Consider the following 24844-nt stretch of genomic DNA (forward strand, 5'->3'; position numbering starts at 1 on the left):
GGGAGAATAGTAATAGGTTCCTGCCATTGCTTTGCATGGCAGGCCCCAATGAGCTAAACTACTAGGAGAGGAGAGGCTGCACAGTGGCGCAGTTGGTAGCCCTGTTGCCTTGCAGCAAGAAGGTTCTGAGTTTGATTCCCGGCCCGTTGTCATGTTCTCCCTGTGCATGGTGGCTTCTCTCCGGTTCTCCGGCTTCCTCCCACAGTAAAAAAAAAAATACAGGTTAATTGGTCTCTCTAAATTCCCCCCAGGTGTGTGTGTGTGTGGGTGGGTGTGTGTGTGTGTGTGTGTGATTATGTGTCCTGTCTGTTGCTGTGTTGCCCGGCGACAGACTGGCGACCTGTCCAGGTGACCCGTTAGCTTGATGTGAACACACCTGTTCACATCGCTGCCTCTACTCTGACACCCCTAAATAAACAGAAGCAGATGGTGAGGAGCAAAGCAAGAGGAAACTCTTCCATCTGGTTTCACATGAGGCTCCTGATCAGGTGCGCAGAGAAAGTCCAGCTTCCTGCGGTCTGCCAGGCCGGCTGCTGAGTGGGCGGATGGAGAGGAGGAGGAAGATCCTTCACCCCAGGGACACCTCTGAGTCTGACCGCTGAGGAAGAGGAGGAGGCCACGTCTTCCTCACCCTTCCTGTGTGATGGTGTGTTGGATCACACATGTATCATTAGGCATCATTAAGCTCAAATTATACAGAGGAGCAGAAAGACAGATGCTGCTGTTGGCACATTATTTTACTCTGCTGCCCCCCCACAGGCTGAGGAGGAAGAGGATGAGGGATTAAAGGAAGAGCTTCATCGCTGTTGACATTGCAGATGAACGTGAAGCTGAGCGACGAAATATTAGAAATATCAGAATCTGGAGCAGCGAGGCGCAGACAGGAGGAGTGGATCACTCACAGGGAGTCCTCCTCCTCTCCCTCTTCCTCTTCATCCTCCTCCTCCTCTTCCTCTCCCTCCTCTTGCTCCTCTTCCTCCTCGCTGCTCGCTGCCCGTCTCTCCACCTGTTAGTGCAGACCCTCCGTCTTGTTTGTGCAGGAATCTCCTCCACTCCCACAATCAAAGGTAAGCAGCTCCTCTTCGCTCTGCAGCTTTGGATTTAACTTCTCAGAACATTGTTGTTTTTCTGTTCAGCTTTAGAAAGTGACACATGCAGGGAGATCTGCAGGACTTTTCTCACTGTTTCACTGCAGAAGCCTCTGCTGAGATACATTAAATTTACAGTAGATTCGTCAGCGCTGCATGGGAACAAAAGAGCTGCTGGGTTTATATAACTTCATCTACTTCAAAGGGAAAACGCAGATCAGTTTACATAAAACTGAGCTGATGCATTCAATGAAAACAGGATTCCAGGTAAATTCCTGGATTTGTTAAGCGGAGGTTCTGAACAGGAAACCAGCAGAGTTGAATGTGAGGAGAAACCTGTTGGATATCTGCTGTAATATTTCATTTGAACTGTAAAATGTGTTGAATATGGCTGGCTGCTGGAATATTTCCTCTGTTCAGAAAATGAAAAATGCTAAAGCATCAGGATGAGGCTCAAATTTTCCTTTAAAACGTCTCTGTTCTGGTTCTGGTTGGCGCTCTGCAGGAACTAGAACTGAAACACAAAATCTGCCTGGAAGCTGCAAAGCGCCACCTACAGGCAACAGCAGAATGTAATCATCAAAGCCTCTGTTTTACCAGCAGCATGCACCAAGAAACACCTTCCTCCGTGCAGATAGGGGGCGATAGAGCAGATATTACGACACGTTCAGGAAGAACAACCTGCATGGCTAAAGCAGCGCTAGGCTAACGGCTCCACTGTTGTTGACTGTTTATCAGAGACTCAGTCTGGATTATCATGGCAACTTTTTCATAGTTAGCGTCCAGCGCTAGCCTGGCTATCGCCTTCCTGCGCTGTTCCACTAGATTCTCATTTCCCTTCACAGACAGTCTGGGCTTTCAGCCATTCACTCTGATTGTCTCTGGTAGATTTTCTCCAGGCCAACCAGCGAGCAGAAGGAGAAGTTGTGAACAATGACGTTTTTTCTGCTGCCTTGGGATCATAGTCAGCCTGTAGTTTCAGCAGGAAGGGAAGGATGCCATGTAGGCTGCGTTGGCCACGCCCCCAAATATTATTATTATCGTTCAGATTGGCAGCTAATCTCCTGTTAGCTTCATAACGTAGAGCTGGTGCGTTACGTACGTAACGGGCAAACGCCAGTGATTGGATAAAATGAAAACATGTAAATTTAAACGCAGGCCACGCCTCCAGGAAGTAATGGTTTCTGCCTAACTGAGGGTCCAGAGCGCAGCAAAGCGCAAAATCAGATGTTTACGCCATCTGATTGGACGATGTTCATTTCTGACATTTGACCTTTCTTTGTTAAAATGTGAATAGCTTGTGGCGTCAGACTCTCATGTATTTATTTAGTTCCAGCAGCTTATGAAGTTCAGATCTGGTACAGATCAGATCTTTGCATCTGTTCCTGAAACTCGAGAGAAGAAACTTCTGGATCCTCAGCAGATTTACAGCATGAAGGCTGGAAGTGAGGAAGACTGTGGTGTGTTCAGGGACATCTGGACTTCCTGGTTGCAGGGACAGAATGAGGAAATGTTAAAGCCTTCCTGGAGTCTGCACTGGATTTGTTTTTTGAAGCTTTTCCCTTCATGTTAAATATTAATAAGCTGAATTTTCTGCTCATGTTTCCATAAATTTGAGGGATGGGGATCGTTTCTGTGATCCTCCTCCGGTTCCAGCAGGCCGCGTTGATGTGCAGCGGCTGGTTGGACTGAATGATAATGTGGGAGGAGGATTTGAATCCCAAAGAGACGCAGGCAGGAAGTTTGCAGTAAATCCTCTTTTTTCCAGCAGCGTGTTGAATTAGACGGAGAATCTGTGGGCAGATCGCCTCCGCTGCTCCAGAAACATCAAACCTGAAGCCGTTTTCTAAAAGACTCGGTTTCAAAGCGAAGCTTCAAATTCCCCCAGATGATGTTTGTGTCGTTTCCTCTCAGGCTCACTGAACAGAAAGATGCTGAAATATGTGAGACACGTGAGGAAAATCTATAAATGAATCATAAACAGAAACTTTCAATCATTAAACTCTGAATTATGTCATTATTTACAGTTTGTCCACAATAAAACATTTCTCTGTGTTGAAGGAAAAAATCTAATGCATACATTATTGAATTTATTGATTAATTGAACAGGAAAAATTATGTTTCCTGTTTTTTTATGCGTTTGGTCGGCCTGTTGGTGTTCCTGAACGCACCGCAGCAGCCTGTTGCTGTTCCTGAACGCACCGCAGCAGCCTGTTGGTGTTCCTGAACGCACCGCAGCAGCCTGTTGGTGTTCCTGAACGCACCGCAGCAGCCTGTTGGGGTTCCTGAACGCACCGCGGTAGCCTGTTGGTGTTCCTGAACGCACCGCAGCAGCCTGTTGGTGTTCCTGAACGCACCGCAGCAGCCTGTTGGTGTTCCTGAACGCACCGCGGTAGCCTGTTGAAGTAGAGATTCAGAACCAGCTCCAGAACCTTTCTCATCAGCCACCAGAACATTTTTCCAGAAGTCTTGTGGATGTTTTGGGTGAGACAGGTTTTGGGTTCTTTTGGGTCAGCAGTGGTTCTGGTCTTGGAACTCTCCCATTGAGGCTATTGTCGCTCTGATTGTGGACCTTTGACCTTTAGGCAGTGAGGCCAGCAGAGTTGTTGTTTTGGTCCTTGTTGTTGAGCCTGGAATTGGAAGGTTCTGGTCCAGGTGAGAGTCATGGTTCCACTGGAGTCCAAAGCCTTAGAAATGGACCCAATAAGTCTCAACATTAATTTGCTAACGGTAGATTGTAAAGCTTAGCTCTCTCTGTCCCCCTGTCCGTCCCCCTGTCTGTCCTCTGTGTCTCCAGACTCTATGACGGTGCAGAGAGGAAAGAAGCTCAGCATCTCCATCCAGGAACACATGGCCATAGACGTCTGTCCTGGTCCCATCAAACCCATCCGGCAGATCTCCGCCTACTTCCCCCGCCTCTCCCCCACCTCCCCTAACCCCTCCTCCTCCCCGGTGGCCCTCAGCCCCCCCGCTGCGGCGGCGCCAGTGGGCGGGGCCAACCTGCTGTCGCCGCTGCGGACCCAGTGGAGGCGGGGCGGGTCGTCGTCCCAGAACAGCAGCGTGGAAACGTCGGTGGACATCAACAGCGAGGACAGCGATGACAGCAGTGAGCCGCCGCCTGGTGGTCTGTGAATGCATGAAACGCTGTAGCAGTCAGTGTTCACACGTCTCTATGTGGCTCTTGCATGACCTCCTGCATGGTGCGTTCATGAACGTCTCACCAGCAGCTCTTTTCAGGTTGCTGCTGGATGTTTCTGGGTTGCCTGGTTGCAGATGTGAATGTTGCTCCGTTATCTTCCTCATCCTCCTCTTCCTCTCTGTCTCCTCAGCCGCTCTGGGAACGCTGGAGTTCGAGCTGCGCTACGACATGAGCTGCAGCGAGCTGCACTGCACCGTGCTGCGGGCCAAGGTGAGGAACCGCTGCATCGCTCCTGTTGACGCAGGTTCATGACGGCTGAACGGACGCCAGGCTCCACAGTTCTGTTTCAGAGCAGAACTCCACCATCTGCTCCACCTCCAGCTGCTGTGGTTCTGAGTCAAACCAACCTGTTCCCCTCCTGGCCTGTGGGGGCGCTGCACCAAGAATCACTGAAGGAAACGACACAAAAACCTCTGAAGACACTGAGAGCAACTTCCTTCTTCACCAGATGGAAACAAGATGGAGGCGTCAGATTTTTCTCTTTAGTCTTTGGCTAAAGACCAGGAGCCATTTCTGCTGCTAGCGCTAGGCTAACAGGTTAGCTTTGATTGTATTTACCCAGAATGCCCTGCGCTGTAGTCCACTTCCTGCTTTTGGAGCGATCTCTGGTCCGCTTGGCATTCAGATTCAAACTGAACCAGAGTTCACTTCAACTGAACCCAATTTGGAGGACCAGAGGTCAGAGGTCAGTTAGGGTTCACACCTCACCAGCTGGACCGACTCGTCCTCAGCTCTACAGCGAACCGCCTGCAGTCAGACCAGAGCCACAAAACTGAAAGACGCTGCCAATCAACAGTAGCTGCTCCACCTCCTGACTCACCACCCACCAGGGGGCGCGTCTGAGTGAGACGGTTTTAGACCAAGTATTACAAAATTAAAAATATCTCATAAAAATTTCACAAATTGAACAAAACCATGAAGATAGAACCAGGAAGAGCAATTTCTACAGATTATGGGCTAAAAGGAGTTGATCCCTAATAGAGCGATGCCTTCATGAACAGTAAATGTTCAGGAGAACGCAGTTCTCTGATCTCCAGGTTCCTGAACTTCCTTCCATCAGAGGAACCAACCAGCTGTGACCTCTGACCCCTCCTGAGCCTCTGGACAGCCTCCATCCAACTCTTCAAGCTTTCATAAATTAAACTATTTTAATTTACAAGGATCATAATTAGTATCTTAATTATCACAATTTCTCCTGATTCTGATTTAATTCTCTTGATTAAAATGGAAAATCTGCAGGAAAAAAATGAACCAATCACTGATTTAATTCCTGATCAGCCTGAAGGTCGTTTTCCCAGGACAAAAGAGAAAAGATTCACTTATTAACTGTAACTCTGCTGCTGCTGCAGCGCCCCCTGCTGGCTGGAGGGACAGCTGGCTTTGGTTCTGTGGGTCCAGAACCTTCCAATGGGACCTGAGGACAGGGTTAGCAGGGGCTAGCTGCAGTATGGAAGCTGTCTCCATGTTAGTTTGTTATGAACCAGATAATCTGATCGATCTCCTCCTGCTCCCTGATCGGCTAGTGCTGTCTGAAAAAATGAAACGCTCCCGACAAAAACAGTCAATCAGAGGCAGGGGGAGGGGCTTAGCGCTGTCAATCAATGTTAAACGCACCAATGGCAGAGAAACAACTTACCAGGAAAACTGTTTCTCTGCCATTATTAGTGGCTATGCTAACTAGCCTTAGCATTCACTACAGTCTCTCTTAGATGAGCAGGATGATTGACAGCATTAGGACCCGCCTCCTACCTCTGATTGGTCGTTTCTAGTTACTACTGGGAGCAGGAAGCGGCTCTGTCTTCACTCAGGCTTCTATCCAGTGCCGTTCAGACACAAAGCGGTCCATTAAAGGACAGACGGAACCAAATGGTCACAATCTGAACAGAACCAGAAAGTTTCAGCTTAGAGCTTCAGTTTTTGGATCTGAACAGGAATGAAGCCGAGTTCTGGTCCGTTCTCTCCCAGGAAACCAGAAAGGTGCGTATAACGGGTCAGAACCGGGCCAGCTCGGTGCCTCCAAGCCTCGCTGACCTCACAGCTGTGAGACAGGAAGCAGTGGCGCCTGGGCAGGTGTGAAGAGCAGCTGGTGTCAGCTTCCTGTCCCCTCTCGTGGACACGGAACTCTTCTGGGTCCCAAACCGGACCTACCAGAACTGAAGTTCCGACCCAGTTTAAAAGAGGGACAGGCTGGAACCTCTGATACCATGTAACCTGCTGAAGGAACCTGCCTCCGTCTCTGCTGAAAGTCTCACTCCCAGTTAACTCAGGACCGTTTAACCCAGTTTAACCAGTTTAACCAGTGGCTCTGTCCGTCGCCGTTAGACCTCCTGCTGTCTCCCCGTCCCTGGGCTCCGCCTCTCGGCTCCCTCAGGTGTAGTTAGCCGGGTTTTTGCTCTTCGGCTCGTTAAATGTGGCTGATTCCCGGCGTTGCTCCGTCTCCAGGTGAAGCTCTGCGCCGCCTGCTGCGCCCAGAGCTTCTCCTCCTGCGGGTGAAGGTGGAGGTTCCTCCTCCGTTAATGTCAGCAGACAAACGAGTCGGCTGCTGCAAGCGCCATGATGGTTTACTGGTGATTTATTCCAGAGCAGACGGACACAACATACGGCTAAAATTATTTAAAAACGTTTTATTTCATGACTAGAATGAAAACGGAGACAGGCATATCCAAAAACGCCAAAAAAGTATTAAATCTGATATTTATTGAGTAATCTTTGAGCTAACCTTTAGCAAACAGCGTGCTAATGGCTAGCAAGGTGTTCGCTAACCGTTAGCACGCTGCAAGCTAACGGTTAACGATCCATTAGCAAAGGACCGATAGCTCCCCATCCAGGCCTGTTTTATTTATAAAATAAAACATTTTACAAACTGATGTAACTGATTAAGATAAATGTTAATTTAAAAATACTATGGAAAACAATCCAGAAATAAATACATGTAGGCAGATTTAAAAAGGAGGCCGAATAAAAAAAAAATAAAAGGTCAAATTAATCTTCAGGTCTTAGTAATAATACATTTATTATATCTTTATAATACTTTAAACATGACGTTTTGTGGATAAAGAAAGTAAACTGAAAATTATAACAACTAAGATCAGTCCTGAATATCACAACATTTTTAGTCAAATAACGATGGACCAGAATTCCCAGTAGGTCTGTCCTCCCAGTGGATCCCATAATAAATGGAGGACTGGTTTGAAATGTGAGTCTGGTTGCAGATAAAGTCAGAGCTGTTTGTTGAAAGACATGTAGTGCTAATTCCTCCTGAAGCTCTGAGGAGGTCAGGAACCTCAGCTCCGTCGGGCAGTTTGCTCCATCGGGCTGTTTGCTCCGTCTGGCAGTGGCCTCCGTCGGGCAGTTTGCTCCGTCGGGCAGTGGCCTCCGTCGGGCAGTTTGCTCCGTCGGGCTGTTTGCTCCGTCGGGCTGTTTGCTCCGTCGGGCTGTGGGCTCCGTCGGGCAGTTTGCTCCGTCGGGCTGTTTGCTCCGTCGGGCAGTTTGCTCCGTCGGGCTGTGGGCTCCGTCGGGCTGTGGGCTTCGTCAGGCCGTGGCCTCCGTCTGGCAGTGGCCTCCGTCGGGCAGTTTGCTCCGTCGGGCTGTTTGCTCCGTCGGGCAGTTTGCTCCGTCGGGCTGTGGGCTTCGTCGGGCAGTTTGCTCCGTCGGGCTGTTTGCTCCGTCGGGCAGTTTGCTCCGTCGGGCTGTGGGCTCCGTCGGGCTGTGGGCTTCGTCAGGCCGTGGCCTCTGCCTGGCAGTGGCCTCCGTCGGGCAGTTTGCTCCGTCGGGCTGTTTGCTCCGTCGGGCAGTTTGCTCCGTCGGGCTGTTTGCTCCGTCGGGCAGTTTGCTCCGTCGGGCTGTGGGCTCCGTCGGGCAGTTTGCTCCGTCGGGCTGTGGGCTCCGTCGGGCAGTGGGCTCCGTCGGGCAGTGGGCTCCGTCGGGCTGTGGCCTCCGTCGGGCTGTGGCCTCCATCGGGCTGTGGCCTCCGTCGGGCTGTGGGCTCCGTCGGGCTGTGGCCTCCATCGGGCTGTGGCCTCCATCGGGCTGTGGCCTCCGTCGGGCTGTGGCCTCCATCGGGCTGTGGCCTCCATCGGGCTGTGGCCTCCGTTGGGCAGTGGCCTCCGCCTCCGTCAGGCTGTGGCCTCCGTCGGGCTGTGGCCTCCGTCGGGCAGTGGGCTCCGTCAGGCAGTGGCCTCCGTCAGGCTGTGGCCTCCGTCAGGCTGTGGGCTCCCAGTGGAGTGGATCCATCTCTAGGTACTGACTCGGCTGATGTTGTTTCAGGGTCTGAAGCCCATGGACTTCAACGGTTTAGCTGATCCCTACGTCAAGCTGCACCTGCTGCCTGGAGCCAGCAAGGTGAGTCACTCCCAGCATCACTAGTGGTCTGTGTGAAGATTACAGGTCAAAGGTCAAACCATCCTGCTCCACTTTGACTGATAACAAGGGTTTTATTAGCATAAACCCTCTTTTTGCTCTACACTCCTGCTGCTAGGGATCAGTGTGAGGCAGGGGGAAGCTGGAGTCACGCTAACCATTAGCATGCTACTGGCTAACCTGTAGCATGCTACAGGCTATTTAGCACTCTATAGGCTAACTATTAGCACACTAACCCTAACCCTTCTGACACAAAGAGGCAAACTAAAGAAGTGAGCAATAAAGGTTTTAGTCTATGTGGACAAATAGTTTAAGAAGACTTGTCCTGCATGTCCCTGCATGTCCCTTCTGTCTCTGTGTTTCAGGCCAACAAGCTGAAGACGAAGACGATCAGAAACACCCTGAATCCCTTCTGGAATGAGACGCTGACCTACTCTGGGATCACAGAGGAGGACATGCACAGGAAGACGCTCAGGTGTGTCAGGAATATTTAATGGACGTCCACAAACGGAGCACGTCTTTTATTCATCTGATGGTCCAGAAGTGATTCTTCCAGCGGGATCACCATAGCAACCGGCGTTTCATCAGCGGCTTCTTTCTGGGCCAGCAGGCTGGTGTAAACTGGTTTCTGTGGGCTTTACTGGTTTTCCTGCTTCATTCCTCATTGGCTCCTTTTCTTTCCTCTTTCTCTTCCTGGTTGTGTTCTGGAAAAGGTTCTGGTCCAGTTCTAACAATCAGAACCTGTGCTGCTTCTCAGCCGATTTAAAGTTACAGCAATAATTTGGATCATTTAGCCGGTCATAAACGATGCACTTTCATTTTTCAAAGTCAATTATAAATGTCTCAGTTTTAAACTAAATATTTACTTTGAAGCAAAATATTTAGTTTACTAACTATTATATTTAGCTAGCAAACTAAATATTTTGCTTCCAGATAAACTAAACCTTTAGTTAGTAAGTTAAATATTTAGCTTGTTAATTTAATACTTAGTTTAAAACTGCAATATTTATATCTGAATGAATAATATGGTGAAAATGTCATTTTGTTACTCAAACTAAATAAAAAAATTAATTTAGTCATTTTTCAAACACTATCATGCCTGACCTGCTTCATGTCTCCGTGTCTCCATGTCTCTGTGTCTTCATGTCTCCGTGTCTCTGTGTCTTTATGTCTCCGTGTCTCTGTGTCTCCATGTCTCCGTGTCTTCATGTCTCTGTGTCTTCATGTCTCTGTGTCTTCATGTCTCCGTGTCTCTGTGTCTTCATGTCTCCATGTCTTCATGTCTCCATGTCTCTGTGTCTTCATGTCTCCGTGTCTCTGTGTCTTTATGTCTCCGTGTCTCTGTGTCTCCATGTCTCCGTGTCTTCATGTCTCTGTGTCTTCATGTCTCTGTGTCTTCATGTCTCCGTGTCTCTGTGTCTTCATGTCTCCATGTCTTCATGTCTCCATGTCTCTGTGTCTTCATGTCTCCGTGTCTTCATGTCTCCGTGTCTCTGTGTCTTCATGTCTCTGTGTCTTCATGTCTCCGCGTCTCCATGTCTCTGTGTCTTCATGTCTCTGTGTCTTCATGTCTCCGTGTCTCTGTGTCTTCATGTCTCCGTGTCTCCATGTCTCCGTGTCTTCATGTCTCTGTGTCTCCATGTCTCTGTGTCTTCATGTCTCTGTGTCTTCATGTCTCCGTGTCTCTGTGTCTTCATGTCTCTGTGTCTTCATGTCTCCGTGTCTCTGTGTCTTCATGTCTCCGTGTCTTCATGTCTCCATGTCTCCATGTCTCTGTGTCTTCATGTCTCCGTGTCTCTGTGTCTTCATGTCTCCGTGTCTTCATGTCTCCATGTCTTCATGTCTCCATGTCTCTGTGTCTTCATGTCTCCGTGTCTCTGTGTCTCCGTGTCTTCATGTCTCTGTGTCTTCATGTCTCCATGTCTTCATGTCTCCGTGTCTCCGTGTCTTCATGTCTCTGTGTCTTCATGTCTCTGTGTCTTCATGTCTCCGTGTCTCTGTGTCTTCATGTCTCTGTGTCTTCATGTCTCCGTGTCTCCATGTCTCTGTGTCTTCATGTCTCTGTGTCTTCATGTCTCCGTGTCTCTGTGTCTTCATGTCTCCGTGTCTCCATGTCTCCGTGTCTTCATGTCTCTGTGTCTTCATGTCTCCGTGTCTCCATGTCTCCGTGTCTTCATGTCTCTGTGTCTCCATGTCTCTGTGTCTTCATGTCTCTGTGTCTTCATGTCTCCGTGTCTCTGTGTCTTCATGTCTCTGTGTCTTCATGTCTCCGTGTCTCTGTGTCTTCATGTCTCCGTGTCTTCATGTCTTCATGTCTCCATGTCTCTGTGTCTTCATGTCTCCGTGTCTCTGTGTCTCCATGTCTCCGTGTCTTCATGTCTCTGTGTCTTCATGTCTCCGTGTCTTCATGTCTCTGTGTCTCCATGTCTCCGTGTCTTCATGTCTCTGTGTCTTCATGTCTCCGTGTCTTCATGTCTCCGTGTCTTCATGTCTCTGTGTCTTCATGTCTCCGTGTCTTCATGTCTCCGTGTCTTCATGTCTCCATGTCTCTGTGTCTTCATGTCTCCATGTCTCCGTGTCTCCATGTTGCCATGTCTTCGTGTCTTCATGTCTCCGTGTCTCCATGTCTCCGTGTCTTCATGTCTCCGTGTCTCCATGTTGCCATGTCTTCGTGTCTTCATGTCTCCGTGTCTCTGTGTCTTCATGTCTCCGTGTCTTCATGTCTCCGTGTCTCTGTGTCTTCATGTCTCCGTGTCTCTGTGTCTTCATGTCTCCGTGTCTCCGTGTCTCAGGTTGACCGTCTGCGATGAGGACAAGTTGACTCATAACGAGTTGATCGGAGAGTCCCGGGTTCCCCTGAAGCGGGTCAAACCGGACCAGTCCAAACATTTCCACACCTGCCTGGAGCATCCGCCGCCGGTAAATCCTGAATCTGACTGATTTTCATAAACATCCAGTGAAGGTTCTGATGGACCAGAACCGAGCCACTAGTAGCTAGCAGCTAGCAGCTGCTGCTTCCTGTTTCCTGTGAGGCCAGACGAGACGAACGGCGTTCTGTGACTTTAAACCAAAAAGATTTCTGCTGATAGAACCGCCGATCCGGATACTTTAGAACCGGGCTCAGAAGGACAGTAGACGGTTCTGGACGGGTCCGTCTCAGAGTCTGGACCGAACGTCCTCACCTTGTCCTATCTCTGTGTCCTCCAGCTGCCGTCCCCCACCGCCATGGGAGAAGCTCTGAGAGGAATATCCTGCTACCTGAGAGAGGTGAGCGGGATTAAACTGGGAATGAAATGGGATTAAACTGGGAATGAAATGGGATTAAACTGGGAATGAAATGGGATTAAACTGGGACTGAAATGGGATTAAACTGGGAATGAAATGGGATTAAACAGGGAATGAAATGGGATTAAACTGGGAATGAAATGGGATTAAACTGGGAATGAAATGGGATTAAACTGGGACTGAAATGGGATTAAACTGGGAATGAAATGGAATTAAACTGGGAATGAAATGGGATTAAACTGGAACTGAAATGGGATTAAACTGGGAATGAAATGGGATTAAACTGGGACTGAAATGGGATTAAACTGGGAATGAAATGGGATTAAACAGGGAATGAAATGGGATTAAACTGGGAATGAAATGGGATTAAACTGGGAATGAAATGGGATTAAACTGGGACTGAAATGGGATTAAACTGGGAATGAAATGGAATTAAACTGGGAATGAAATGGGATTAAACTGGAACTGAAATGGGATTAAACTGGGAATGAAATGGGATTAAACTGGGAATGAAATGGGATTAAACTGGGAATGAAATGGGATTAAACTGGGAATGAAATGGGATTAAACTGGGATTGAAATGGGATTAAACTGGGAATGAAATGGGATTAAACTGGGAATAAAATGGGATTAAACTGGGAATGAAATGGGATTAAACTGGGAATGAAATGGGATTGAACTGGGACTGAAATGGGATTAAACTGGGACTGAAATGGGATTGAACTGGGACTGAAATGGGATTAAACTGGGAATGAAATGGGATTGAACTGGGACTGAAATGGGATTAAACTGGGACTGAAATGGGATTAAACTGGGACTAGTGATGGGTGTGAAATGCTAAAGGTTAATGCTAATGCTAAAGGTTTTCATCATGTGGGTTTTTTTATGTAAGTCTCACATCTGCTGCAATTTGGGATGATATTCATAATAACGACCAACATGAGTCTGCAGCTTGTTGGTTAAAACATCACACAGGAAGCTGGGGGGGGGGGGGGGGGGGGGGGCAGGTAATAGCAGCAGAGTGGAAGCCATTATCTGAATTAGTGATCGTTACGTCTAACTGGGATCATTAAACCATCAGGAGATCAAAAGGTTTCTACAGACGACCAGAGTGAGGTCATCACCTTCATCACCTTCATCATCACTATCATCATCACTATCATCATCACCATCATCATCATCACTATCATCATCACCATCATCATCACCTTCATCATCACCATCATTATCACCTTCATCATCACTATCATCATCACCTTCATCATCACCATCATCATCACTATCATCATCACCATCATCATCATCACTATCATCATCACCATCATCATCACCTTCATCATCACCATCATTATCACCTTCATCATCACTATCATCATCACCTTCATCATCACTATCATCATCATCATCATCACTATCATCATCACCTTCATTATCACTATCATCATCACCTTCATCATGACCATCATCATCACTATCATCATCTTCATCACCTTCATTATCACTATCATCATCACCTTCATCATGACCATCATCATCACTATCATCATCTTCATCACCTTCATCATCACTATCATCATCACCTTCATCATCACCATCATCATCACTATCATCATCACCATCATCATCACCTTCATTATCACTATCATCATCACCTTCATCATCACCTTCATCACCTTAATTATCACTATCATCATCACCTTCATCACCTTCATCATCACTATCATCATCACCTTCATCATCACTATCATCATCACTATCATCATCACCTTCATCATCACCTTCATCATCACTATCATCATCACCATCATCATCACCTTCATCATCACTATCATCATCATCATCATCATCACCTTCATCATCACTATCATCATCATCATCATCACTATCATCATCACCATCATCATCACTATCATCATCACCTTCATCACCTTCATCACCTTAATTATCACTATCATCATCACCTTCATCATCACTATCATCATCACTATCATCATCACCTTCATCATCACCTTCATCATCACTATCATCATCACCATCATCATCACCTTCATCATCACTATCATCATCATCATCATCATCACCTTCATCATCACTATCATCATCATCATCATCATCACTATCATCATCACCATCATCATCACTATCATCATCACCTTCATCACCTTCATCACCTTAATTATCACTATCATCATCACCTTCATCATCACCATCATCATCACTATCATCATCACCATCATCATCACCTTCATTATCACTATCATCATCACCTTCATCATCACCTTCATCACCTTCATCACCTTAATTATCACTATCATCATCACCTTCATCATCACCTTCATCATCACTATCATCATCACCATCATCATCACCTTCATTATCACTATCATCATCACCTTCATCATCACCTTCATCATCACCTTCATCACCTTAATTATCACTATCATCATCACCTTCATCATCACTATCATCATCACCTTCATCACCTTCATCATCACTATCATCATCACCTTCATCATCACTATCATCATCACTATCATCATCACCTTCATCATCACCTTCATCATCACTATCATCATCTTCATCATCATCACCATCATCATCACTATCATCATCACTATCATCATCACCTTCATCATCACCTTCATCATCACTATCATCATCTTCATCATCATCACCATCATCATCACTATCATCACCTTCATCATCACTATCATTATCACTATCATCATCACTATCATCATCACCTTCATCATCACCATCATCATCACTATCATCATCACCATCATCATCATCACTATCATCATCACCATCATCATCACCTTCATCATCACCATCATTATCACCTTCATCATCACTATCATCATCACCTTCATCATCACTATCATCATCATCATCACCTTCATTATCACTATCATCATCACCTTCATCATGACCATCATCATCACTATCATCATCTTCATCACCTTCATCATCACCATCATTATCACCTTCATCATCACTATCATCATCACCTTCATCATCACTATCATCATCATCATCACTATCATCATCACCTTCATTATCACTATCATCATCACCTTCATCATGACCATCATCATCACTATCATCATCTTCATCACCTTCATTATCACTATCATCATCACCTTCATCACCACTATCATCATCACCTTCATCATCACTATCATCATCACTATCATCATCACCTTCATCATCACCTTCATCATCACTATCATCATCTTCATCATCATCACCATCATCATCACTATCATCATCACCATCATCATCACCTTCATCATCATATCATCACCTTCATCATCACTATCATCATCACCTTCATCATCACCATCATCATGACCATCATCATCACTATCATCATCTTCATCACCTTCATCATCACCATCATCATCACTATCATCATCACCATCATCATCACCTTCATTATCACTATCATCATCACCTTCATCATCACCTTCATCATCACCTTCATCACCTTAATTATCACTATCATCATCACTATCATCATCACCTTCATCATCACCATCATCATCACTATCATCATCACCATCATCATCACTATCATCATCACCATCATCATCACCTTCATCATCACCATCATCATCACCTTCATCATCACTATCATCATCACCTTCATCATCACTATCATCATCACTATCATCATCACCATCATCATCACTATCATCATCACTATCATCATCACCTTCATCATCACTATCATCATCATCTTCATCATCACTATCATCATCACCTTCATCACCTTCATCATCACCATCATCATCACCATCATCATCACCTTCATCATCATCACCTTCATCACCTTCATCATCACCATCATCATCACTATCATCATCACCATCATCATCACTATCATCATCACTATCATCATCACCTTCATCATCACCATCATCATCACCATCATCATCACCTTCATCATCATCACCTTCATCACCTTCATCATCACCATCATCATCACCTTCATCATCACCATCATCATCACCTTCATTATCACCATCATCATCACCTTCATCATCACCATCATCATCACCTTCATCATCTTCATCATCATCACCTTCATCATCACTATCATCATCACCATCATCATCACCTTCATCATCACCATCATCATCACTATCATCATCTTCATCATCATCACCTTCATCATCACTATCATCATCACCTTCGTCATCACCTTCATCATCACCATCATCATCACCTTCATCATCACCATCATCATCACCTTCATCATCACTATCATCATCACCATCATCATCACCTTCATCATCACCATCATCATCACCTTCATCATCTTCATCATCATCACCTTCATCATCACTATCATCATCACCTTCGTCATCACCTTCATCATCACCATCATCATCACCTTCGTCATCACCTTCATCATCACCATCATCACCATCATCATCACCTTCATCATCTTCATCATCATCACCTTCATCATCACTATCATCATCACCATCATCATCACCTTCATCATCACCATCATCATCACCTTCATCATCTTCATCATCATCACCTTCATCATCACTATCATCATCACCATCATCATCACCTTCATCATCACCATCATCATCACTATCATCATCTTCATCATCATCACCTTCATCATCACTATCATCATCACCTTCGTCATCACCTTCATCATCACCATCATCATCACCTTCATCACCTTCATTATCACTATCATCATCACCTTCATCATCACCATCATCATCACCTTCATCATCACCATCATCATCACCATCATCATCACCTTCATCATCACCATCATCATCACCTTCATCATCACCATCATCATCACCTTCATCATCACCATCATCATCACCTTCATCATCACCATCATCATCACCTTCATTATCACTATCATCATCACCATCATCATCACCTTCATCATCACCATCATCATCACTATCATCATCACCATCATCATCACTATCATCATCACTATCATCATCACCTTCATCACCTTCATTATCACTATCATCATCACCTTCATCATCACCATCATCATCACCTTCATCATCACTATCATCATCACCATCATCATCACTATCATCATCACCATCGTCATCACTATCATCATCACTATCATCATCACCTTCATCACCTTCATTATCACTATCATCATCACCTTCATCATCACCATCATCATCACCTTCATCATCACTATCATCATCACCATCATCATCACCTTCATCATCACCATCATCATCACCTTCATCATCACTATCATCATCACCTTCATCATCATCATCATCCTGTCTCTCCCTCAGTAATGTGTCTTTATCTGAAAACTCAGCTTGGTTTCTACATGAGGCTTCATGTGACCAAGCTGAGATCTAAACGATTCTCTGTTTAGATCAGATTAGATTAGAAGACGCTTTCTGTTTGTAGAGAACAAAACTTATCAAAAGTGTCTCATTATATATGGGCACGTCCCACCGGGAGGAGGGGCAGACCCAGGACATGCTGGAGGGACGATGTCTCTCGGCTGGCCTGGGAACGCCCCGGAATTCCTCCGGAGGATCTGGAGCCGGTGGCTGGGAGGGAAGTCTGAAGCTGCTGACCCCGCGACCCGACCCCAGATAAAGAGGAAGAAAATGGATGGATATTTATTTCTTCAGTATTATTTTTCATGTCATGAGGCTGTTCAGTGACTCCATGACACTTTCAATCTGACTCATTAGGATTTATGTAAGAACCAGCTTTGTTCTTTGTAATTTCTGTCCAGCAAAATTATTAATCTATAAATCAATAGACAGTCTATATAAAGGTGTAATCCATATTTCTATTCCATATTTGTGTGGCATTAAAAGGATCTGGAATTTTAGTTTTTCCACTGAAAGCTCTGGTTTACACAGTAAATGCCGTGTGGGTGAAATTTTATGGATAATACTCTGATGTCCCATTCTCCTGAAGGCAGCACAAAGCTGCAGCACCAGAAACAGAAACATTGGAGAGAAGAAGAGTTATGATTGATATGGTTGCAGTTTTATTCATGTTTTAATGTTGCAGAGCAGAGCGTTTTGCAGATAGTTCAAAGTTTAAACTTCTTTTGTTGAACATGTTTTCTGGTCGTTTTGTTTCAGATTTAACAACTAACATCAGAAAATGGCTCAGAAGAATATTTTCCTCTGATTGGCTGCCGATTTTAACTTGAATGTTCTTTCATTGCATTTTTCGCAGACGCCTAAAAATGATTTTTAGTCCCATGGCTTTTTTGTTCTCTGGGAAATGATTTTTTAGGATAAATACAGAAACAACCATAAAAATCAAAACATCAACAATGGTGATAGTAATATTAATAATAAAATCATATTCAGTGCAAAGAAGCCTACAAATGTTTTGATGGGGGGCGCTGGCCCAAAAACGGTTGAGAAACATTGATCTAGAACATCACAAATATGTAAATCTGTTATGTCTTCAGTTTTCGTTCTCAAAAGTAGAGAATCGTTTTGGGTCTGACGCCTGGCAGGTTGATGATCTGGACGTTGTTCCTCCTTCACCTCCTTGCTGTCTCTAATCTGGACTGTAGCTGCTTCTGTTTCCTCCTCGTCTCGTTCCCTAAAGGCTCTTTGGTTCCTCTAGGTTCCTGCTGGTCCAGAGTTTGAGCAAATATAAAACGGTCAGACCGTCTGTAAGCACTCGGCCATAGCGCTCACAGCCCCCGAAGTCTAAGGGTTCTTCTCTCGTTTAACCCCAGGGGGGATTTTGTACCCAGTCTGGCAACCCAAAGCAGGGCCGCTTTTTTTCCTCTGGCCCCTGGTCCAGCTAGCGTTGCTTTCTAAGACCATGACCAGAGCTGAGCCCCCGCCAGGCTGGATGAAGTGAGAGCTCAGCAATGTTTGCGGTTAGGGTTAAAACATCTTGTTTATGTAAAACCAGTCGGGTCAGCATTGTATTTTAAATCTGGTTCTGCAAACCTAAATAAACACAATTCTGTTTGTGGGCCCCGCCAGGCGGGACTAAACAAACTTTGTGGCTACAGCAGCCATTGCTGGTGACTGAAGCATCGTCCCTGCCCACTGTGCTCGGCTCAAGCATGTCTGTGTTCTGGTGGCGACGCTGCCGTCCGCACACAGCTTCACTCAGTCACGGCTCTGATGTCGTCACCATGAGGCTGGCAGAGAGCCATCCAATCAGTTGCTTCAAAACAGCCCAGCAGGGTTTGTCCTGCTTCCTTCCTACCAGGTAGCCTCTTCACCAGAGGTTCATGTTCAGAGCAGAGAAAAACGAGGCTGTGATCTGATTAACCCAGAGAAGGTTCTGGTTTGGAGACATGCTGCTCCCTGATATTGGTCTAAACCAAACCCAGTGGCTTGTTTTCTCTGGCAGAGCAGCGGATGAACTGTTGAAACATTGGCAGCGTAGCAGAAAGTTTGGCGTGATTAAAATATCATCAATGCATCAGGATGTTCTTCCTTTCAGACGCCGTCTGTCTCCTTTTCAGCAGCGCCACAGCTTCCTGTTTCTGGAGGAGTTCTGGGATTCTGTCCAGACTCCATGGTTTCCCTTTAAGACATTCATTTGGTCTGATGTGCTAAAAAAGCAGAATGTCTCGTTGATTTTTGTGTGTTGAGCTTGTTAGCTGGCAGTTTTTACCTCAGGAACGGTCCAGGTGTTTGGACAAAGGCGAAGCAGCAGAGCCGCTTTTACTGGACGCATTTTCAGCCAATTAGACGTCAGAATGGAGACAAACAGGAGCCGACGCACCTTTCAGTTCAGTGTGTGCAGGATCTGATCTGAGAGCAGCAGAAGCTTCTGGAGTTTTCCTGCTGATTCACTGAAGTCTGAGCTGAAATCTAACAGCAACTCAACGTTTCGCTTGTTTGCAGAAAATTACAAAACGTGTCTGATTCGGAACCTCAGTTAATTTATACATGAGCGACTCGTTTAACGGCCCTCTGTGGTTCTGTGGAGGAATCAGAACAACAAACGCTTCTGTCGGTGACAAGTTCGTTCATCCATTCATCCCTCCATTGGTTGCAGTTACATAGCGCTCTGAGCTCCGTCCCGACCAGCAGGAGGTTTAAAGGTTTTTCTCTCTTGTTGTTTCAGGGGAAACAGAGGAAATGTGTGAATCCTCCTCCAGACTGTAGCTGTAGAAAGTCTCTGTCCTCCACTTTGCTCAGACACTGAGAAACGCTGATAAATTAACAATTGTGAACAGTTTGTTGTTTTGCTGCACAAAGACAAGACTCAAAGCAAAGACATGGTTTCTGTTGATGATCCACCGTCTGGGTCTGGGTTGAAGCCTCGCTCACTTATTAGAGACACAGGAAAAAGTGAACGTGATTTTAATATCTTATGCTAAATCTGTAATCCTAATAAATCCCATCTGTTGTCATTTGCCCTTGCTAAAGCTTGCTGAATAAAGATTCATTAAAATTCTAATAAGATTTGTGGACAGTTAAATTTGAGTCATCTACTGAGTTTGGTTCTAATTTATCTAAAAGTTATGAACATGTTTCTAGAAATGTGGAGGCTTCAGACGTTCCTGTGCTGTTGGTAAAATAATGACCTTGGTCCTTCTGCTGAGCAGTTGTCCAGTCTGTAACAGATGTTTGTTATTGATACGTTAACAAGAGTTATTGGAGTTCTGCAGCTGCAGGGCCTCTTAGTTGATTGATAACTGAAAAAGGTCAAAGGCTAGACGAGTCTCTCCACACCTTCAACACATTATTTCACCTAAAGCTGATCTGATGAGGAGTGAGACTCGAGGGTTTTAGAGATTTTCCGGACCCGTTAGACGGAGAGCTGCTCATGAGGTTGTGAGGTTTGGGCCGATGTCAGCAGCTCAGAGCTGTGAGGGCTGAAAGCTGCAGCCGGTTTCCACCCTGAATGTTTAAAAAGGAAGAAAGCTCCTTCATTTCTGCCAGGAGATCCACTCTGAACATGGACGTCTCACTCTGATGGGAAATCCAGCCTGGAGCCTGAGAGTTGACGTCTGCAGAAGTTGCTGAACTGAACTGGCTTCAGACTCAGAGATGTTCTGGAGACGGAAACACCCTGCAGGACGGATCCGACCCGACGCCGATCTGAGGGGATCGACGCAGAGAGACGAGCTTCAAGCAGAGGAGAAGACGCTCCCCGTTTGACCTTCAGTTGACCTTCTGTCTGGTTTAACTGGCGGGACTCGTTTTCAGTCCTGGAGTTTCAAACCAGCCCAGCAGGAAATGTCCCAGTGCTCCCAGTTAGTCTGGGCTCTTTTTAACTGGCTCTGGTTTAAATGAACTGGTTTCACTGGTGCTGTCTGCAGTGGGAGAAGGAGCAGCTGCACAGCCTGGAGGAGCGAGGCCGCCTGCTGCTCTCGCTGCAGTTCCTGCCCTCCGCTGACGGAGGCGAAGGGCGGCTCAGCGGCGCCCTCTGTGTCGGCGTGAGGCGCTGCGCTCACCTGGCAGCCATGGACGTCAACGGATTCTCTGACCCCTACGTCAAAATGTGAGTGGGCGGGGCTTCCCCGGTGGAGGCAGAGGGCAGAGGTCATCTGGGCGCCGTATGTACACTGTAAAAAAAATGAACAGCATTAATTTGGTTTATTCAGCCTGACAGAATAAAACTGGTTCATTTTTAAAGTTTTACAAGTTATTCCTACATTTATAAATGACAAAGATCCAAAGTAAATATTTTACAGTGTTCCTTTACAAACAGCGCCCCCTAAGGTTGGAGATGATGGAGGACGGACAGACCCGGTTCTGGTTCTGGTTCTGGTAGTTTTCTGTCTGGTTTTTTCAGATGTCTGGTTCTAGATGAAAATCAGAACCGACCCGTATCCCTGCAGAACCTCCTGCTCAGCGCTCCGACCCGACCCGACTGAGCCCAGGAGACGAGCGGAGAACCCAGGTTCTGGTTCAGCCGCAGGGTCCAGAATATCAACATGTCAGCTGGACCGGAACCAGAACCGGGTCGGTGGTCCCCAAACTCCTGAGGCCTGTTGCTGTGAACCTCTGGTCACTCCGTTCATTTGGTAAACGACAAAAACCTTCATCCTTTCAAAATAAAAGACGATTTTGTCTGTCAGATACCTGAAGCCCGACATGCAGAAGAAATCCAAACACAAAACCGCCGTGATGAAGAAAACGCTGAACCCAGAGTTCAACCAGGTCAGCTCCTCCCTCCCCACACACACACACACACACACACACACACACACAGACAGAGACACACAGACACGCGTTTGCGTGTCTATCTTTGTGGGGACTTTCCATTCATTTCTTCAGCCTAATCCTAACCAACCTTAGTCCTAAATTTGACCTCTGACCCAAAGACAGTGTTTCCCCTTGTGGGGACCAGGAGCAGCGGGTCCCCACAAGGCATTGCAAACACACACACACACACACACACCCACACACACACACCCACACACACACACACACACACTCTGAGTTGATGAGCTGCTGCTGGTTCCTGCACAGCTTCCTGCTCACGCTGCTCCCTGATCTCTTCACAATAAAAGTCTCTGCTGCTCCCTGGGGCCAGACGATAAATCAATAACAATATATATCTAAATGTGATCAATATCAGTAGATATGTCTGACAGAATATTCAGGAACTGATCTCCAATCCAGAACCACACAGCATTCTGGGAGATGTAGGCAGAGGAGAGGCTTCAGCTGCTCAACCTCTCACAGCTAGCTAAACTAGCTAGGTAGCATCAACTCACTCACTTTTTGGTTGCCTAGCAACAACCTATTGTGTAACTTGTGCAGCAGCAAAATCAGAAATAAAAACGACAACCTGGAGAAAGCAATATCGGTCAATATCGATATTGACCGATTTGAAACATATGATATGTTTCCCAGCCACATCTCTTCACAATAAAAGTCTCTAATGGTTCCTGATCTCTTCACAATAAAAGTCTCTACTCTTTCCTGATCTCTTTGTTTCGGTTCGCTGCAGGAGTTTTCCTATGACGTCTCGCTGTCGGAGTTGGCCAAGAAAACTCTGGAGGTGACGGTGTGGGACCATGACCTGGGACGGTCCAACGACTTCATTGGTGAGATGATCAGGGATCCCGGTGGATCCCGGTGGATCACATGCATGAACGACCACGCAGAAGAAAGTTTAGCCTCGCTGTCTGCAGGTATTCAGTCTCCAGAAGGAACTTCCTGTCCTTCCTGTGTCCAGGTGGCGTCTTCCTGAGCTGCAGCTCTCAGGGTGACGCCCTTCGCCACTGGATGGACTGCCTGAAGAACAAAGGTCAGCGGGTGGAGCGCTGGCACATTCTGACCAATGAGCTGCCGCGGAGCTCCAGCCACGACTAAGGACGCCGCCTGCGGTCGCCATGACGCCGCCTGCGGTCGGCGCGCCTTCGTCTCTGATCATCTGGAAACGTTTTGGTCGCTGAGACTCCAGCATGTTTACAGGATCCGGGCGATCCGCCCCGTCTTGGACCGACGCTTCACTCTCTGCATGAAGCCATTATTAGGCCCGAGCAGCAAAGCGCTGCGAAGGCCTATTGTATCTGTACTGTTTATTATTATTATTCTTCCCACCTCTTCGTGTGCCTTTTTGGGGGCTTTATCATATTCAAAAACTCACCAAACTTGGCGGTCGCAACTAGAAAAATTAAAAATTTTGAATTTTAAGGTTGTTGCAAAAATCGCAAAAAAAATTGCTCAACGGCGGCAACTAGCAATTTTCTGTTAACACAATGGTATGAACGTACTTCATCGTAGAGACATGAAATTTGGCACACTTGTAGAGCTCACCAAAAGACTCAGAACTTACATTTAATGTTATTAGCCAACTATCACAGGAAGTCAGCCATTTTGTCTTGAACGTCCATTTTTTTCCTCGATTTTGACGTTTACAGCCTTCGTATTTGATCGAACTCCTCCTAGGGATTTCGATTGATCGACTTCAAACTCGGTCAGTCTGATCATAAGGCATGTTTGATTTAAAGTTATCAAATTGGTGAGTTTTGGAGCATGTTGAAGGGGGGTTAGCAGGGGTCAAAGTTCACCTACTCGCCATGAAACACGAAACTCTTATATTTCCTATATAAAAACACATAGAGGGACCAAACTTTCAGTGATTGATCGTCATCGGGTGCCCTACAATACCCTATGGTCAAATGATGACATCACTTAGGCCACGCCCCCTGAGAACAGGAAGTGTCATGTTTTACTGTGAACGGTCGCTATCTTAGCCCTTTGACCTAATCAACATGAAACTGTGTCCAGAGACAGAAGACATGTTGGTGTGTTGTGGATTCCAACCCCGACCGGCTGCGATGAAGCAGGTGGGCGTGGCGGCGTTGCGAACGCCGTCGAATTTCGTTTGGCTCTGAATTCCACAATTTCGGGCCCAGCTGCTCCAAACTCACTAGGATGGATCCTTATCCACCCACCGACAGGAATTCATAACAAAATTTGGTGGGCGTGGCCTAATTTATCTATTGCGCCCCCTAGAGTATTTTAAATGAACAGCCCCAAGCCATGCTTTAACCTAGAATTACGAAACTTGGTACATATGTGTATCTTGTCAGGACGTACAAAAAAGTCTCTTAGAGCCATGGTCGAAACCCAACAGGAAGTCGGCCATTTTGTGTTGAAGGTCCATTTTGGACCTCGAGTTTGACGTTTACAGCCTTCGTATTTGATCGAACTCCTCCTAGGGATTTCGATTGATCGGCTTCAAACTCGGTCAGTCTGATCATAAGGCATGTTTGATTTAAAGTTATCAAATTGGTGACTGTATGAGCTTGCTGAAGGGGGGTTACCAGGGGTCAAAGTTCACCTACTCGCCATGAAACACCAAACTCTTATATATCCTGCACAGAAACTCACAGAGACACCAAACTTTCAGTGATTGGTCGTCATCGGGTGTCCTAAAATACCCTGTGGTGAAATGATGACATCACTTAGGCCACGCC

General features: G+C 46.2%; 2 protein-coding genes across 4 annotated transcripts; one reads left to right on the forward strand and one right to left on the reverse strand.

Annotated features, from left to right (window-relative positions):
• Positions 1 to 508: 508 nt before the first annotated feature.
• Positions 509 to 23388, forward strand: doc2a (double C2-like domains, alpha). 3 transcript variants are annotated; one of them, XM_032586495.1, is made up of 12 exons: positions 509 to 646; positions 760 to 1067; positions 3886 to 4194; positions 4418 to 4497; positions 8554 to 8628; positions 9012 to 9121; positions 11439 to 11565; positions 11854 to 11913; positions 21227 to 21408; positions 21989 to 22070; positions 22867 to 22963; positions 23095 to 23388. In XM_032586495.1, the coding sequence occupies exons 3-12, from the start codon at positions 3891 to 3893 to the stop codon at positions 23229 to 23231; spliced, it is 1254 nt and encodes a 417-aa protein (XP_032442386.1). In that variant the 5' UTR covers positions 509 to 646; positions 760 to 1067; positions 3886 to 3890; the 3' UTR covers positions 23232 to 23388. The 3 variants fall into 3 exon arrangements, with proteins under 3 accessions (XP_032442386.1, XP_032442385.1, XP_032442384.1); XM_032586493.1 differs by lacking the exons at positions 509 to 646; positions 760 to 1067 and adding exons at positions 1086 to 3572; positions 3674 to 3743; XM_032586494.1 differs by having other exon boundaries at positions 509 to 1067.
• On the reverse strand, positions 6842 to 8558 carry LOC116734955 (serine/arginine repetitive matrix protein 1-like). The gene is made up of 2 exons (XM_032586500.1): positions 7627 to 8558; positions 6842 to 7489 (listed from the first exon to the last, which is right to left on the reverse strand). Exons 1-2 carry the CDS (start codon positions 8361 to 8363, stop codon positions 7270 to 7272), a joined length of 957 nt encoding a protein of 318 aa, XP_032442391.1. The 5' UTR covers positions 8364 to 8558; the 3' UTR covers positions 6842 to 7269.
• Positions 23389 to 24844: the final 1456 nt, after the last annotated feature.

The sequence above is a fragment of the Xiphophorus hellerii genome, chromosome 16 (genome assembly GCF_003331165.1).
Source record: "Xiphophorus hellerii strain 12219 chromosome 16, Xiphophorus_hellerii-4.1, whole genome shotgun sequence".
In the NCBI taxonomy this organism is placed as follows: Eukaryota; Metazoa; Chordata; class Actinopteri; order Cyprinodontiformes; family Poeciliidae; genus Xiphophorus; species Xiphophorus hellerii.